The sequence below is a fragment of the Sorex araneus genome, chromosome 4 (assembly GCF_027595985.1).
Source record: "Sorex araneus isolate mSorAra2 chromosome 4, mSorAra2.pri, whole genome shotgun sequence".
Taxonomy (NCBI): Eukaryota; Metazoa; Chordata; class Mammalia; order Eulipotyphla; family Soricidae; genus Sorex; species Sorex araneus.
The window spans coordinates 14,604,939-14,620,816 of record NC_073305.1 but is presented as its reverse complement, the minus strand read 5'-3'; the positions used below and the strand labels follow the sequence as shown (position 1 = coordinate 14,620,816).

At 37.6% G+C, this 15,878-nt stretch overlaps 1 protein-coding gene across 1 annotated transcript in view; it reads left to right on the top strand.

Annotated features, from left to right (window-relative positions):
- Positions 1 to 15,878, top strand: part of COL6A6 (collagen type VI alpha 6 chain) — a 113,303-nt gene that overhangs the window by 42,614 nt on the left and 54,811 nt on the right. Inside the window, 5 exon segments of the mRNA XM_004603930.3 lie at positions 157 to 222; positions 1,925 to 1,978; positions 10,586 to 10,621; positions 12,507 to 12,569; positions 14,406 to 14,468. Of these exon segments, the coding sequence (XP_004603987.3) occupies positions 157 to 222; positions 1,925 to 1,978; positions 10,586 to 10,621; positions 12,507 to 12,569; positions 14,406 to 14,468 (282 nt within the window).

Here is a 15,878-nt window from a genome sequence, read left to right as displayed (position 1 = left end):
ACAGGAGATAAACAAAACTGTTGATAATTCTAATGCATTTTAGCTTTAAATGAGTTTGACTTGTCAATTGGTGGTGGGGCAGAGGGTGGCATGTAGAGTGAAATATGTTCTAGGGAAATGACATTTACAAGACCTGTGTTTCTCTTTATTTTTTAGGGAGATGCTGGATTTGATAATAGCATAGAAGGACCCAAAGGCTTGAAAGGAGAACGTGGAAGACAAGTAACTATGTGGGCACTTGCGGGTAAACTTGTAAACTGTGAGGCTCAGGTTCTCAACCATGGAATATGAAATGTGTATTAAGAACTTGGAACCACAGTGAATATAATTTACACACACACAAAACTTATTTTTGGGGATCAAGGAGATAGGTCAGGGTTCAAGGTTGCATACCTTGCATGTAGCAAGACCGAAGTATGATTCTGGGTACTCACAGCCCCAAACCTCCATAGAGTGTGGCCCTTATGACTCCAGCAACTCCTGGTCTAAGCATTGAACAGTTAAGTCCAGTTGGTTCAATATTACTGGAGGTGGGCCCTAAACACTGCTTGGAAGGCCCCAAAATGAATAAAAAAATTAATATCATTTTACAAACTATTTTTAGGAACAGAAAAAATAATTACTTTTACTCCTCCTTTTTTCCTACTTTAGGATTCAAAGAAACATTCTCCTTCACCTGAATTTCAGGCAACTAGCTTCATTAATACCTGTGAGGTCATTGTTTATAAATGCAATCACCTAAGATTTAACTAAAAATGTGGAACTAACTAATTAAAGTAAAAAAAAAAAATGCGTGGAGCTCTATGTTCTATCACCAGCACTATACCACCGGGAGTGAACCTGAAGAATAAGTAGCCCTTAAGCATTGCTTGGTGGAACCCACAAAAACCAAAACAAAGAACAAACTAGACTAACAAGGGAGTTGTTGATCTCCCAGGCCCAATGTCTGCACACCTACAAATCCATTTTATCTTATTGTCTAACTGATAAAGCCATTTTATCTATCTGATAAAAGAACAGCAGGAGATTTAGATGCCATTACAGGCATTCAAGATGGGATGGTCACACAGATAAATAGATTTCAAAAGCCACACCTCCAGGCAGCTGGGGGGGTGCGGCAGCAATCTTATAAAACCCTTGTTTCAGGAAGAAAAAAAAAACCTTTTTTCCTGAAAATGTTTATCTCTGGATTATAATAAGGGAGTTCCCTAGACATCTCACCTAGGAAAGAATTTTGCTTGGGGAGATAGCCAAAGTCCTCTGTGGTGATTTTTCCTTACTGCCCTGTTGAACTTGAGCATGCTTCTTATTCTGCTTATCTGCAAGATAAGATACAGCCTAGATTTATTTTTTTAAGATTTTGGTGGGATTTCAGTGGTCCACCAGAACAGCGTGAGAAAACTTCCACAAATGACTCATTCCACTGTTAGGGGGTAGTAAAGGTAAGCCTTGTGTAGCTCAGAGTTCTCAAAGTTCTCTTTTTTCTATCTTGGGAAGAAATGTGTGTCCTGCAATTTTATTCCCCTGTGGCTGTTCATCTATACTGGTCATTGGCCCCAACAACACAAGAAGTCCAAGGTACCTGGCACAGAGCATTCCTCAGTGGTCCCCTCTGTGGTAACATGGCAGGGATATTTGGACGGAGATGCTCTGACTTGTACTTTAGACTAGAGTTAGCAAGTGGTACTGAGCAAAGGACCACTTTGTTTTTACCGCAGTTTTTTGCCATTTTTCTGTTCCTTATCATCCACACAGATATGGGCTTTCTGACAATAAGTGCAATTATGACTTCATCCTAAGCGGGGAGATTGGTCCAGTGGGTGTGATCCTGTCAATCTCCCTGAGCATCACGAACTGATGTTAACAAGGAAGCTTGTTGGTACTATGTAATTACTGTCACCCATTTTGTCTGTTTATCTGACAGGGAAGAAGAGGCTGGCCAGGCATCCCTGGACCCCCAGGCTCCAGAAGAACGACAGTAAGAACCCTTTTAGATAAGCACTGACTGCCCCAGTGGCTTGTATTGTGAAAGAAATGTTTAGCTGTGGGCCCCAAAATAGTACAGGGGGTAGGGTTCTTGCCTTGCACACAACAAACCCGGATTTCATCCTCTACACCCATGTGGGTCGCTGATCCCACCAGGAGTGATCCCTGATAGCAGAGCCAGGATAAGCTCTGAGCACTCCTAGGTATGGCACAAAACCGAACAGAGATGGCCAAGCCTCTGAGACAAAGGTAGAAAGATACTGGCTGATCTGCCCAAAAGGGGGGGGGGGGGGGCGGGGAGAGAGGGGATAGAGGGGATATACTGGGGAAATTGGTGGTGGAGAATGTGCACTGGTGGAGTGATGGGTGTTCGATCATTGTATGACTGAAACTCAAACATGAAACCTCTGTAACTATTTCACTGTGATTCAATTTTTTTTTTTTTTAAAGATACTGTCTGGGTGTTGGGGGAATTAAGGAAGTCCTAGGCAAGCACCAGGGATGCTGCTTTAAATCCCGAACTCCTCTCCTCCCTTGTCAGGACTGCTTGGAAAAGTCAGGCTGAGTGGAGTCTGCTATTACTGACTTTGTCTTTGCCTTGCAAAGAAGAGTTCCGAGATACAAAACTATTTGCTTGGTGGAGTATCATAGCCAGTTTATAAATTTATGTTCTGAAAATAATAATGCATAATAAATGCAATATACTTGACTGGCTATAATTAGGGCTCAGTTTGAAAACATGTTTTTATAGGCATAAATGAATGAGAACAAAATCAAAATACTTGCTTATGGCACCTTTGAAGGTCTTGTTTTGTTTCTCAGTGTGTGTGTGTGTGTGTGTGTGTGTGTGTGTGTGAGTGGGTGGGGGGGGGTTGCCAAGGATTCACCTTGGTGCTTCACCACTCAGATATAGCCCAATAACCTCAATGAGTCCTTTTTACTTATTTATTTTTATTTTGGGCGACTCCTACGCAATGCTCAAGGAGCCCAGGGACCACTCCCAGCTGTCTGTGTCTGGTGGTTGTGGCCCTGTGATGTAGTGCTGCTTGGGGTCTTTGGTGCTGGGTACAAGATGTTGACCCAGCTCCAGATCTTTGATCTGGGTTCCTGGTAAGTTCTTTTTCAAAAGATTCTGTGCTTAGCAAGGTAGCAACAAGGGCCAAATGCAACAAGGGTCAAAGGCAATGGAAGTATTGATACACGCCAAGGGAAGGGTGTTGGGGCCCTTGGGGGAGGGAGGTGGGTACACTGGGGAGGGTTCGGTGTTAGAATTATGTACATGGGAAACTATTGTTAACCATATTGTAAAGCACAGAAATTCACTTGTATCACTTGTTGTCCCGATTTGCTCAAGCGGGCGCCAGTAACATCTCCATTCATCCCTGTCCTTCCCAACACTGCCATATTGGGGGCTCTTTCAGGATCAGGGGAATGAGGCCCATTACTGTTACTGTTTTTGGCATATCGAATATGCCTTGGGTAGCTTGCCAGGCTCTGCCCTGCGGGCAGGATACTGCCACAGAAATTCAATCAGTGAAAAATGTTTTTAAAAATTGAAAAAATTCTGTGCTTGACTACTTGGAAGAGCACGCCAGGATGAGAGAAAAACCTTCATCCAAAGAGAAGAGATTGTTTTAATAAAATACAGTTCAATGCCTACATTGAGTTCTAAATTATACATATATTTTTCTCATTTTGCAACATTTTTTATCATTTTTTGTTTAGTTATTTAGCCTTCTCCAACTTCCAGCCACTCAAAAAATATGTCTTAAAATTGAACCCAAACAAAAACTGCTTGAATATATTTATTACACATTATATTTTCTGAGCAGAAGTTTATAGAACCAGTTACAATACTCCATCAAGGAAATATTTTTTATCTTGGAACTCACTCCTCTTTGCAAGGCTGAGAAATTGGAAATTAGAACAGAGATTACATTTTAAATGTGCAGAATTTGATTGCTGGGGAAAGCTTTATTACTGCTGTTTTACTGCTGCTGAAGATAAAGAAATGTATTCGCTATTTATTTCACTTTATAATAGGGTGTAGCCATCTTACATACCCCAGGAAAGTATTCTGAACTTAAAGAATATCATCCAAAAAACCCTGGCAGGAAAGATGCACTTTGATTGTGTTTTATAGAAGCTATGGTCCCGTTGGAGCTTAAGTATCGCTGTATATTAGTGAAGTCATATGACTGCAGAGAAAGAGTCTCAACTTGAGTTATAGATTCAGAAGTATCTTTCAGGAATGAAAGTAGAACTGCAGCTAAACAATAAAGTCAAGGTGTTTTTCATGTCATTTGCCTGTTTTGCAGCTCTCCAAATTCAATAAGGAAAAAAAAATAGATTTCCAAAGAATATCAACTGTCAAGCCATAAGTGATGACAAGTAATGCATTGGCCAACTATTTCACTTTTTTCCCCATTTTTTAAAATTTCAGCACGGTGATTTATAATACTGTTAATAGACGAGTTTCAGGCATACAATGTTCCAACACTACACCCACTACCAGAGTATCAGCTTCCCTCCTCCATTTACCCCCAGGTGTTCTTCCATCCCCTACCTTCTCCCTTGGCCAACTCAGTTCTGCAGATTGACTCTCAAGACCTATGATGACAGCTGTCCAATTTTAGTTCCCTTACTATTTTCTCATACTCCATATATGCAAGAGATCATTCTGTATTTGACCCCTGCCCTCTGACTTGCTTTATTCAGCATGATACCCTCTAGTTCTTAGGCACTGTGGTTTCAATACAGGTACTGAAGTATTATCATGGATACCACTTTACCTCCTTTCAGTGATCAGTTCTTGTCCAGAGTGTTTGTTTCCAACTATCATTGGCATAGTGGTCCCTCTGTCTCCTAAATGCACTAATAGTGATATCTTTAGCCCCTTCTCAATTGACTTTTTTATATGGTGTAGGATTATTTTAATCTAGCAGTATTTAATTAAAGTATTAAATTATTTATTTAATAAGAATAAATCTAGATTTCTGTTTTTGCATGTGACTAACTAGTTTCCCCAGCTCCATTTATTGAAGAGACTTTCCTTGCCCCATTTTTATATAACAAGATCTCCTCTCAAAGATTAACTGCCCATATACTTGAGGTTCTGTCTCTGAACTCTCAGTTCTATTCCAATGAGAATCTACTGTGTTCCTGTGCCACACACTCTTGATAACGTAGCATTATAATATAATTCAAATTTGATGAATGGGAAGCCTCTCTTATTTTCCCTCAAGAGTTCTTTAGTATTTAATGAAGTTTTATTATACCATATAAATCTTAAAATTATTTTATTTGTGTCCTTAAAACTTCCATGAAAATTTTTATGGGAATGCATGAATCTGTATATAATAGGATGCATATAGTATATAGTATCTCTGTATATAGTAATATTGTAAAAATGTTAATCCTTCTGGTCCATGGGTCCATGAAAATGGCATGCATTTTTATTTTCAGTTGATTTGTTTCTCTTATACTTAACTACATTCTTTGCATGTTAAGAAATAATATCAAATTCTTGCACACTTATCTTTGTAGTGTATAAGTACACTTGTATTTGACCCATTAGTGTACAAAGTTTCGATTCTAGGATTTTTAGGGTAAATGTTAGGGTTTTGAAAATATTAATAGTCTTACTTACTTTCCAATGTGAACATCTTAATATCTATTTCTTGCTTAATTACTTCATCAAGTATTTCTAATACCATGATGAATGATAATTGTAAGACTATGCATCTCTGTCTTGTGCCCTGCTTTAGAGGAAAGGCTTTCATTTTTACACCATTGAGCATTATGATGAAATACCATTAAGTATGAGATAGCTGTAGGTTGTGGTAAATTTCCTTAATTGTATTAAGGGTTTTTTTTCCTAGCCCATTGAGATGAGAGGTATATTTTTTTATATGAATGGATATGGATTTTGTCAAATGCTTTTTTAAAAACTATTTATATGATCATATAATTCTTCCTTTTCCTTTTATTCATAATGATTCATGACATTTATTAATTTGAGGATATTAATCCATCCTGAATTCCACTTGATCATGGTATACATTTTTTCTGATGCATTGTTAGTTGCAATTTGCTAAGGATCTCTGTTCATCAGGAATATTATCTGTAATTTTCTTTTATAGCAACCTCTCTGCCTACTTTCAGTGTCGGAGTTAAACTGATATTATAAAAACTATTCAGAAAAATTTCTGTTTCTTCAACTTTGCAGAAGAGCCTGAAAAGGCTAAAAAGTAGGACATCTGATGATATTACTTCTTCCACTTTTTAAAATCTACTTTATTTTTCTCTCTCTTTTTTTCTTTGTGCATCTGGTCCACTTTCAAAATATGATGAGATTCTAATGAAGGCAGGCTATAGAGTCTTGACACATACAACTTTAGACCTCAAACAAGAATAAGATTTTTTTGCAAGATGCTGGCATGGTCCTGCAAAAGCTAATGAACAAAATCCAGGGGTACAGCAGATTGTAAGAAAAACATAGGTATAATGGTAGAAACAGGATAACAAAGGAGGTGGATACAATGAGAAACTGAAAAGTGTTCTGTTTTAGGAGTCTATTATCAGCACTTAGAGTCAATGTGGCAGAAAATACAGAAAGAATTAGAAGCAGTTACCAAAATGAGGCGAATAATTTATGACTTAAGGGATCTTGAGTGTGTTCTACGAATTTCTTAAATGCAAAAGTTTAAAGGAGAGGTAGCTATAAGGTAAAAGAATTTATTTGATGAGAAAGTGTTTGAGACAATATATCACTGTTAAAGTTACTAACAGAATTCCAGATACCTCTCTTTACAATTATTCAGTAAATTGTAATCCAATTCAAAGTGATTAATAATCATAAATGTTAATAATATTCATTATTAGATGTAAATAGTAAGAAACTATGCATAAAAGTTTCAAGGAAAGAGGAAAATAACACAAGAAAATGGAAACATTTCTTGTCAGAAAATGAATTATTCCAGGAAAGAGCAGGGAATCTCTCGCAAATAGCTCTGCAGTGTCTCAAAAAAAAAAAAAATTGAGTGCAGCCTGACTATTCTTTGAACAAAATAATGACAGGTGTGTGTTTTTAAAAAACTGACAAGACAATGAAGAAAGCAAACTGATTATTCTTGTGAAACAAGTAAAAAGAAAAAAATTAGAGCTCCAAGATAGATGAAAACAACAAGAGAATTAGAATAAATGACTGAAATTAAGTCAAACATCTGTGGATGCTAGAAACACAAAAGCAGTAATAGATATGGAATAAGGACAAAGGAGAGCCAGTAAATGTATGATTTGCAACACCAATGTAAACAGACTGAATGAAATGCAGAAAAAATCAGAAATGTTATAAAAGATAACATTGAAGCAAAGGTCCAAAACTGCAGATAGAAAAGGCACACTCTGAAAAACTACCAAAACAAAAAATAAAACAAAAAAATATCAATAGTGAGACATATTCTACTGAAAATACTAAACTCAATAAGTAGAGAGAGAATCAGGAAATTTTTAAGCAGAAAAGATAGAATATTTAGTCTGTCTCGGGTCCATTTTACAACATTTAGGGCTAAAAAGAAATAGCAGAATGACTAGAGTTCTTAGGGAATTGAGTGGTCCAGAATTTGCATGATCACTCTGCTGCTCTATAAGTATATAGATTTATATTGATCAGCATGAGCAAGGCTTCTAAAACTCAGGCAACATAAATTCCATGAACCTTTCTTTTAAACATTATGGTAATAAATTTGGAAGCCTTTATCTATAGAAATAAAGTTAAGCCATAGAAATTGTAATAATAGAACAAAATGTAAAGGTTATACATTTGACTATCAAGAAATCATAAGAATTTGAAAATAAAAAAAGCATACTGTATTCTCATATTTATTGTAGAGATCTAAATATTGTAGAGATGCCTCTCTTCCTAAGCTAAAATATATATATTACAGACAATCCCTAATCTCATTTTTATAAGTGTACATTATTTATTGTCAAGAAGTCTTATCCATTGACACTTCCAATTATTTTCATTTTTTTCTTTTATTGAATCCAAGAAAAATTAAGTGCATTTTAAAATAGCATGAACACTCCTTTTTGTTTTGTTTCTCGGGCTATACCCAGAACTGCTCAGAGCTTACTTACTCCTGGCTCTGTGCTTAAGGATCACTTTTGTCAGGGTTCAGATGACCCTATGGGGTGTCAGAATAAACGCCTTACCCGCTAGACTCTCTCTCTCTGACCCAAACATGACTCCTTTTAAAGCCAAGAGTACCTCTATGAGAATTTTATCGGTGGACATGCATTTAATAAAGATGTAAGGGATTTCCTTAAAAAAATAGGTCTGGGATCTTGATTACCAAATGTTAATGATGAAGAATTTGAGAGAGTTGATTTTTTTTCTGTATTATTTCCATGTTTGAATAATTTAAAAATCAACATGTATCTTTTTTACAACAAACTGAAAATCTCCATATTTGGAGTCTTTTAGTGAGCAGTAAAGATTGCTCAATGCAGTTACACTTGGCTGTAAGTGATCAGAGGGTGGCCCATAGTAGGAAGTGGATTACTGAGAAGTAATATCAGCTGGTCAAAACTGAACCTTATCATTTTAGCCAAAATACACTGGACACTTACAAAGTACCAGCAACTCATCAACTACCAGAACTACAAACTCAACTTAGAAACTAGAATTATATGGTATGGCCTGGCGTATCAAACTACTAGTAACATTTGCATCAAATAACTCTTGGTTGTGAGAGACTGTTTTGTGAATTATAAGGTGATTGGTGTTGTCCCTGACCTCTACCCACAGCACTCCCAATTTGTCATGATGAAAAGTGTCGGATATTAACTATAAGTGTTTTACGCTTCATCAGTGAATTGCTCCTTTTCCTCCTCCCAGAGAAGTTCACAGTACTCTTGTGAGATCCCTAATCCCCTGAGTTTATTTTTAACCTTTCCTTTGTGTTTTATCTCTTGTGGTCACAATTTCCCAAGTCCCTTTTGGTTACTTATAAGCCAAAACTTTCTAGTAACTCTGGATTTTGTATTTGTAGTTAATGACTTGCTTTTCTATTTCCCCTATTGCCTTTTCATATTTTACTATAGAGCAATGTTCTTAGCTTAAACACAGAAGGACATTAATGCTATGCTCCTAATATTTGGGAGTTGAGTAACTATGAAATATATCTACTCCTAGGCATCCAGCATAATTACTTGACTCAGGCTTCTGTTACCATAGTAACTAACACTTCACAAAGGGGGCCTGACCATGGGACTGGGATGAGTGCCACGAGCAGCAAAGCTAGCCCGGCATCAAGATGGGACAGTCTAGAAAGCATAAATGCATGGTTTTGATGCAAGCTGTTGTAACTTAAGAGACAGGACTTCCATGGAGGACAAGCTGAACAAGCCTGAGGACATAGTCTGGGATTTACGGTAAAAGCCTTGCTTGCTCTGTGAGTCCAGGGAATGGAAGTTTTGGAACCTGTATTGCTTACTGTGTTTATCCAAATAGCTGCAAGTATTAATAAGGGATAAACTAAATGTTTAATATGTACAACTGTAGGGAAAGAGAAAAAACAATATAGATGTCCCTGAGGGGCAGACGGTCTCCTTCAGTTAATCCCCCAAGAGGATTGCCTCCACAGAAATGTTTTACCTCTGTAAATGATCACTCACACCTATGTGTAGCCCTATGCCTTGAACCCCTCCAGGTGTTCTCTAAGTATGCTAATAGTTCTGCATTAAGGGGCCATTTTGACCATCAGTCTATTTGTCTCTTTGTCTCTCTGCTAAGGAGGCTGGGGAGGACTGGGAGGCCACTCTTGGCCTCCGACCTCCACACTCTGTAAACTCACAGAAACACATCACTAAACATTGCAAAATGTTCCCTGGCAGAAGGAACTCCGCAGCCATCTTGTGACTGAGGATCACTCTTGAGGCAGGGAGACCTCAAAGTCAACAAATGGGTACCAGAGATCTGCAGTAGAACTCAAATGCAACCATATAAACAAACACAATGGGGGAAAAGCTGCGTGATTGCATGGTGACTTTGTATTCACTGAATTTTTTATAACTGAGTTGAGTAACTTTTTAATAGTTGGAATTATTATTTTATTTATTTTAGCATATTTTTGCCTTGGAGGGTCATAAGTTTGGCTATCAATAGCCTCTGAAATAAAACTATGATATAAAGTTTGCAGAGTAAATTCTCCCACTTTTTTCTGTCTTACTGTCAAATTTCTGGATTACTTGTTAGTACTTTGGAAAAAAAAGCAGAAATAAAATTTCAATGAATTCTGGAGCTTCTTAATAACTATAGTTAGATGGCAAACTACTGGCCAGGCTCTCGTCTTATAAGGATCTAGAGATTTCAGATTTCTGATTTTAATGATATTTTGCACTAGGATGGAAATCCCAAGTTGAAAACACTATGTTTTCTTCAAACAGTGGAATATTAAATATATTATTTTAAATTTTAAATGATATATTTAAACTTGTTACTTAATTTAAGTGCTTTAAGACTCATTACTAATTTAAATCAAGCATTAAAATGTTTTTTAAAGTATGTAATGCCTATCTTTTCCTTCTGTTTTAGGGAGCTCCTGGTCGAAGAGGGCTTCCAGGCCCACAGGTATAGTGATTTTTTTCTCTCCTTAATGATAAATATTCTGTGTCCAATCGAGAAACTGGAGTAAAGTTATATAAAATCTCTTCCAATCCAATTGTTCTTTTGCATTTTGATGATAGTAATTGTGGTATGAAATATCAGAAAACTTTTACATTATAAAAACCCAAAACTTTTTAAAAATAAAAATTTGACAGTTTAATTAATAGGCATAATAATTAATGACTAGAGATGCTACTTGGTCCAAAGGCTGTTAAATTTGGACTTCAAGTATGTAAAGGTTAGTCTAGTAACTCAGTGGATGAATTTTGGTTCTTTGGTGTAGCTTATGCTAAAACTTTATAATTTTCATAAACTCCACTTAAACCACAATTGTATAATAAAGTCTTAATGTAAGTTGTATTTTTTGAGTGTTGCATCAAAAGTTTGTTAAACAAAACATTATAGAATATATTATTGGTACATGTAATTACTAATTATACCTGCTGTGAACCTATAATAAGTATTAAATAGAAGTTCTGACTTAGGATTTTATAAAATTAAATATACATGCATCCTTAGATTAAAAATACATTGAGGAGGGTTAAATAAAATAAAATCCCATATGGTAGCCCAAGCCTTCCAGGAGTAACTCCTGAGTGCAAAGTGTGAAGTAAGCCCTAAACACTGCTAGGTGTGACCAAAAAAAACAAGAAAAACAAAGTATGTTGAGGGAAAATAATCAGTCCATTCTTGATAACATCATATAAAAACCTCAACTGTTGAAGAGAATGATCTTAACATAGAGAAAAGAGAGTTGTTCTCTCAAAATGATGGCAAACTAGATCATAACAAACTTCTTTTCAGTAGTACATTTCAGAAAACAACAAGTATAATCTTGTAAATACAGAGGGAAAAACCTATTAAACTAAGATTTTATACCTACCTAACCTATGAATTGTTGAATGACCTTTTCAGATAGAAAGAGACTAAAAGTTTGCCATTCATAGACATTATTTCATAAATTTACACTTCATGTTAGACTTAGAGTAAATGCAAGAAAATGTTGGGCTGGAGCGATAGCGCAGCAGGTAGGGCGTTCGCCTTACATGCGGCTGACCCGGGTTCGATTCCTCTGCCTCTCTTAGAGAGGCTGGAAAGCTACCAAGAGTATCTAGCCTTCATGGCAGAGCCTGGCAAGCTACCCGAGGCGTATTCTATATGCCAAAAACAGTAACAACAAGTCTCACAATGGAGATGTTACTGGTGCCCGCTTGAGCAAATTGATGAGCAACAGGATGACAGTGACAGTGACAAGAAAATGTTATAAGGTAAATGAATTTGGGGAGAGAAGATAGGTTACCTGTTATTCACAAACAATGTTTAATCCTATCAAACTGTATAATAGCTAATACATAAACTTAAGCTATCCTAGTACTTTCCTAATTAAGCTTTCTTAGAGTCCATCCTTAATCTATTTTTAATCAATATCTATAACAAAGTTCAAAGACAGCATGAAGAGAATGGTTAGTTTTTAATCCCTTAATATGTAATCTATTTGAGTATAAATCTAAGACTTTAGAAGAAAATTCAAAGTCAGTTGTGAGTCTTTCCACATCAAATATCTATATTACCCCTCATATGTTATAATGTTAGAGAATATCTTACTTAGATGTATCCCTGTGACTATCCGTGTGTAAAATGACTGGGAACAAATGCACTGACACATAAATTATGTTTATTTCTCCTTGGTAAGTTTAGAAAAGAGTTTATTTCCTTCTTTGTACTTTGTTGTTCTGTTTCTGCAACCCCCCCAAAATTCTACACTTATAGAAGGCTTTTATAATCTTTCTCATAAAGGTGAGAACATTTAAAGTAACAGTGTTAATGTGTTGCTTCTCTCTCACTATAGGGGGAAGTAGGAATCCAAGGCCCAGATGGACTTGAAGGCTCCCTGGGGTTCCCGGGCCCTCAGGTACAGAATCAAGACTAATCGGGTGCATTAACATTAAGATGAAGCTCAAACTTCGTAGGCTCCTGCCTGTAGCCTTTCAGAATTCAGATGTTTGAAGTGTTCTCAGGGACAGAGTAAGAAAGAAACACAGCCTTGACTTGTACTGCATTGAGTCATCTTTATCTAAGTTGGTCCCTGTCAAGAGGTAAAGAGGATACTGATGCTCGACACAGGATACTGATACTGATGCAGTCCCTCTGCAACGGACTCCAATTAACCAGAATAACCTTGGGAGACCTTGAGTCAAGGCAAACATGCAGCTTCAAAGACGGAAAATTTTATCACTTTAGCCCAGTAAGAATTCAATATTTTACTAATCTAGATGCCCAGTTGTGTAGAAGAATTTGCCCTACTCTAGGAAGAAAATCTGCTCCAAAAGCAGCTAAAATTTTCATGGGTGGATCTACAACGTAGCCACTGCCAGCCCTTTCCAGAACACTTCCCCGAGGGGCTGCATCCCAGCACTTTTTCCTCTACAAAGAACAGGCCACAGTTGGCTCTTTATACTGAGTCCATGAAGGGAGAGAACTCATGTGCCAGAAAGGGCCAAAGATAACCTGAAATAATCATGAGAAAGGAAAGGACGTCCCAGAAAATGCTGAGAAGAAAAGGCTGACTCTTCAGCCTTTGTGGAAGATTATAATATATATTTTATCTCCAATTTTTTGGTTTTGAAAGCTTGAGTGGGGGAAAGACTGTTAATCAGCCTGCACGGGACAATCAGTGGTTCTGCAGTTGATCAGTTGGGGGGAAGGGAGGGGGTTTTCTAAGCTCTCACTTCTCAATGTTTTTATAAGTTTTGATCCACATAACTAAAATAAATGAAAGTAACTCTTTATGCTGGTGTCTTGGTACATGAAATCTGGGCAAAATATCCTGATGCACCAGAAGAGAAAGTTTGTGCACATTTTACCAAGACTTCAGAGCAGTAAAGTGTGACCCTTGGACCTCTATCTATTTCTAGCTTGATTGCTTTTCTTTGTCTTACTCGCCAGCTGAGGGAAGGTCACTCTCCTTACTTTTAAGTGAGAACGAATTTCCTCTGGGGTTGCAGGGAAGCCGTTCAATAGATCTGCTGACTTTATCTCATGTGAAATAAGTAATGCTGCAACATCCCTTCCATTTTATAGACTCACTTTTTTCACGGCTGTTTAAAAGAAGATGCAAACCATAAAAAGGAATAAGGGTTTCTTTTATGGTGACTGGAAGTCATGGTAGATGGTGGGATGGTATATACACATAGCAAGATGTGAAGCTGTGTTCTGAGAATTATATAACATTGCATACCTATGGTAAATTGATTAAAATTATTTTTTTAAATGTAGGGGGAAAATTGGATGCCATGTACAGACAATATAGTATTCCAGAAGGAATAATATCCAAATTTCATCTTGCTGAACACCATATTTCAAGATCAGTCAGTATGGTCATTGAATAAAAAAAAAATCTGTTCAAATTGCTCATTTTTAGACTTTTATAATTAAGCATTCTTTTTAACATAGTAATATATGCACTGTGTATAAAGATGTGTAGGATAATTAGAAAGCAACGCTGGACAGTCCAGCTGCTTCAGATTTCTTCACTTTGACTGTGGATGCTCAGCTGCTTAAATTTCAGATCGGACTTTAACCCCGCAGCAAGGGGTGAGTTCAACAGTGAAAGATCAAAAGGCAGGGGCGGAGCCCACTTTCAGTTTTCTGTCCATGTTCCTAGTAGCATTTTTGTGTTCGATGTTCAAGCTCATTCACAAGGGTTCTCTTTTAGGAGCAAAATAATGCTGTGATCCTCTGCACTTAGGGCTCAAGAGGAGAGATGGGTGTCAAAGGAGAAAAAGGAAGTCCAGGAAGTAAAGGTCCTCAGGTATGTGTAAAAGAAAATGGCCACAACTGCCTTTGACATTGACTTTCAGGTTGCTGCCTTTGTCCTGTGTGCTTTCCACCCTGTCTGTGAATTCCAGAGGGCATTTGTATGACTTCACTGCATTTTGTGGTACCATGTCACAGAGCAGAGAGGACCAGACATTTCTGGGTGCTCTTCAGAGAGGACCATCACTCCGTCAGCCTCTCAGGTGGAAGATCTTTGTCTCGGCAACTGCCCCATTAGTGTGAGGCCTAGAATTCCTCTTCTGTATAAATCGGATCATGTTATTGCCCTGATCTTAGTTCTCCAGAGGTTTCCCTTAGGACCCAGAAACTAGCTTACCTTAGCGAGCCTCACTTCATCTTCTCAAGAGAATCTCCTGGGGTGACAGGGCCCTCTCCAGATCACTAAATCAGAAATGCTGGAGGACTAGCAGGGCATCAAGTAGCTTTAAAGTCCCCCTCCCCCCTCGGGTGATTCCAGCATAAGAAACGAACAGCATCATTATTTCCACTGGTAAGAATCTCTTAGATCTCCGTCATCGGTAGTGTATAAGGCAACAAAACAAAAATCTAGATAATATCAACTGATAGTAAACTCTGGAGACGAGAGTACAAACTGAGAGCTGCAGGTTGTGGGGAGTGGGAAGGAATGGACTGGAGGTGACACAGGGGCACAGGTGGAGGATCTTAGCACTTTGATGCTGGTGAGATGAGGTAACTGTCCACCAAGAGCATAAATGTCGACCCCTTGTAAACACATTACCTAAATGATAACAAAGACAAGGGGGAGTTCACTTAGAGAAGAGATTCTCAACTCTCTCTGACCCACCACCCCACCCCTCTTCAGAAACAAACTCACTCAGCCTCCCCCTGGAAATCTACATTTCCTTAACACTGATATTACACCAGTGGTATGTATCACTGGTGGCTCCCACTTAATGTGGTTGAATTTACATCGACTGCAGCATCTGTTTGTTAATGTGCTAACAAATAGAAAACATCACACACACAAGAGGCCACTACTGCTATCCTTATATCTTATATTGTACCATCATTCCCCGAGTGTGTGTTGGTGTGTGTGTGTGTGTGTGTATGTATGTGTATGTGTATGTGTATCTGTGTGTGTTGGGGAGATAGGATAGATAAGATAGATAAGATATAATCACCCACTTTGGATAAACAATGATTTAGAGCAATGGTTTTCAGCCAGTACCTGTCCAGAGGTGCAAAAATGTTGTGAGGCTCATTATTAAAATACAGATTCTGACTCAGTTGGTCTGTGATAGGGCCTGAGCTTCTATACTTCTGGAGATTTCCAGTTGCTCCTGGTCCACAGACCACCTCTTGAGAACCTTCTTCTGTTTGTTCTCATTATATATATATATATGTGTGTATGTATGTGTGTGTG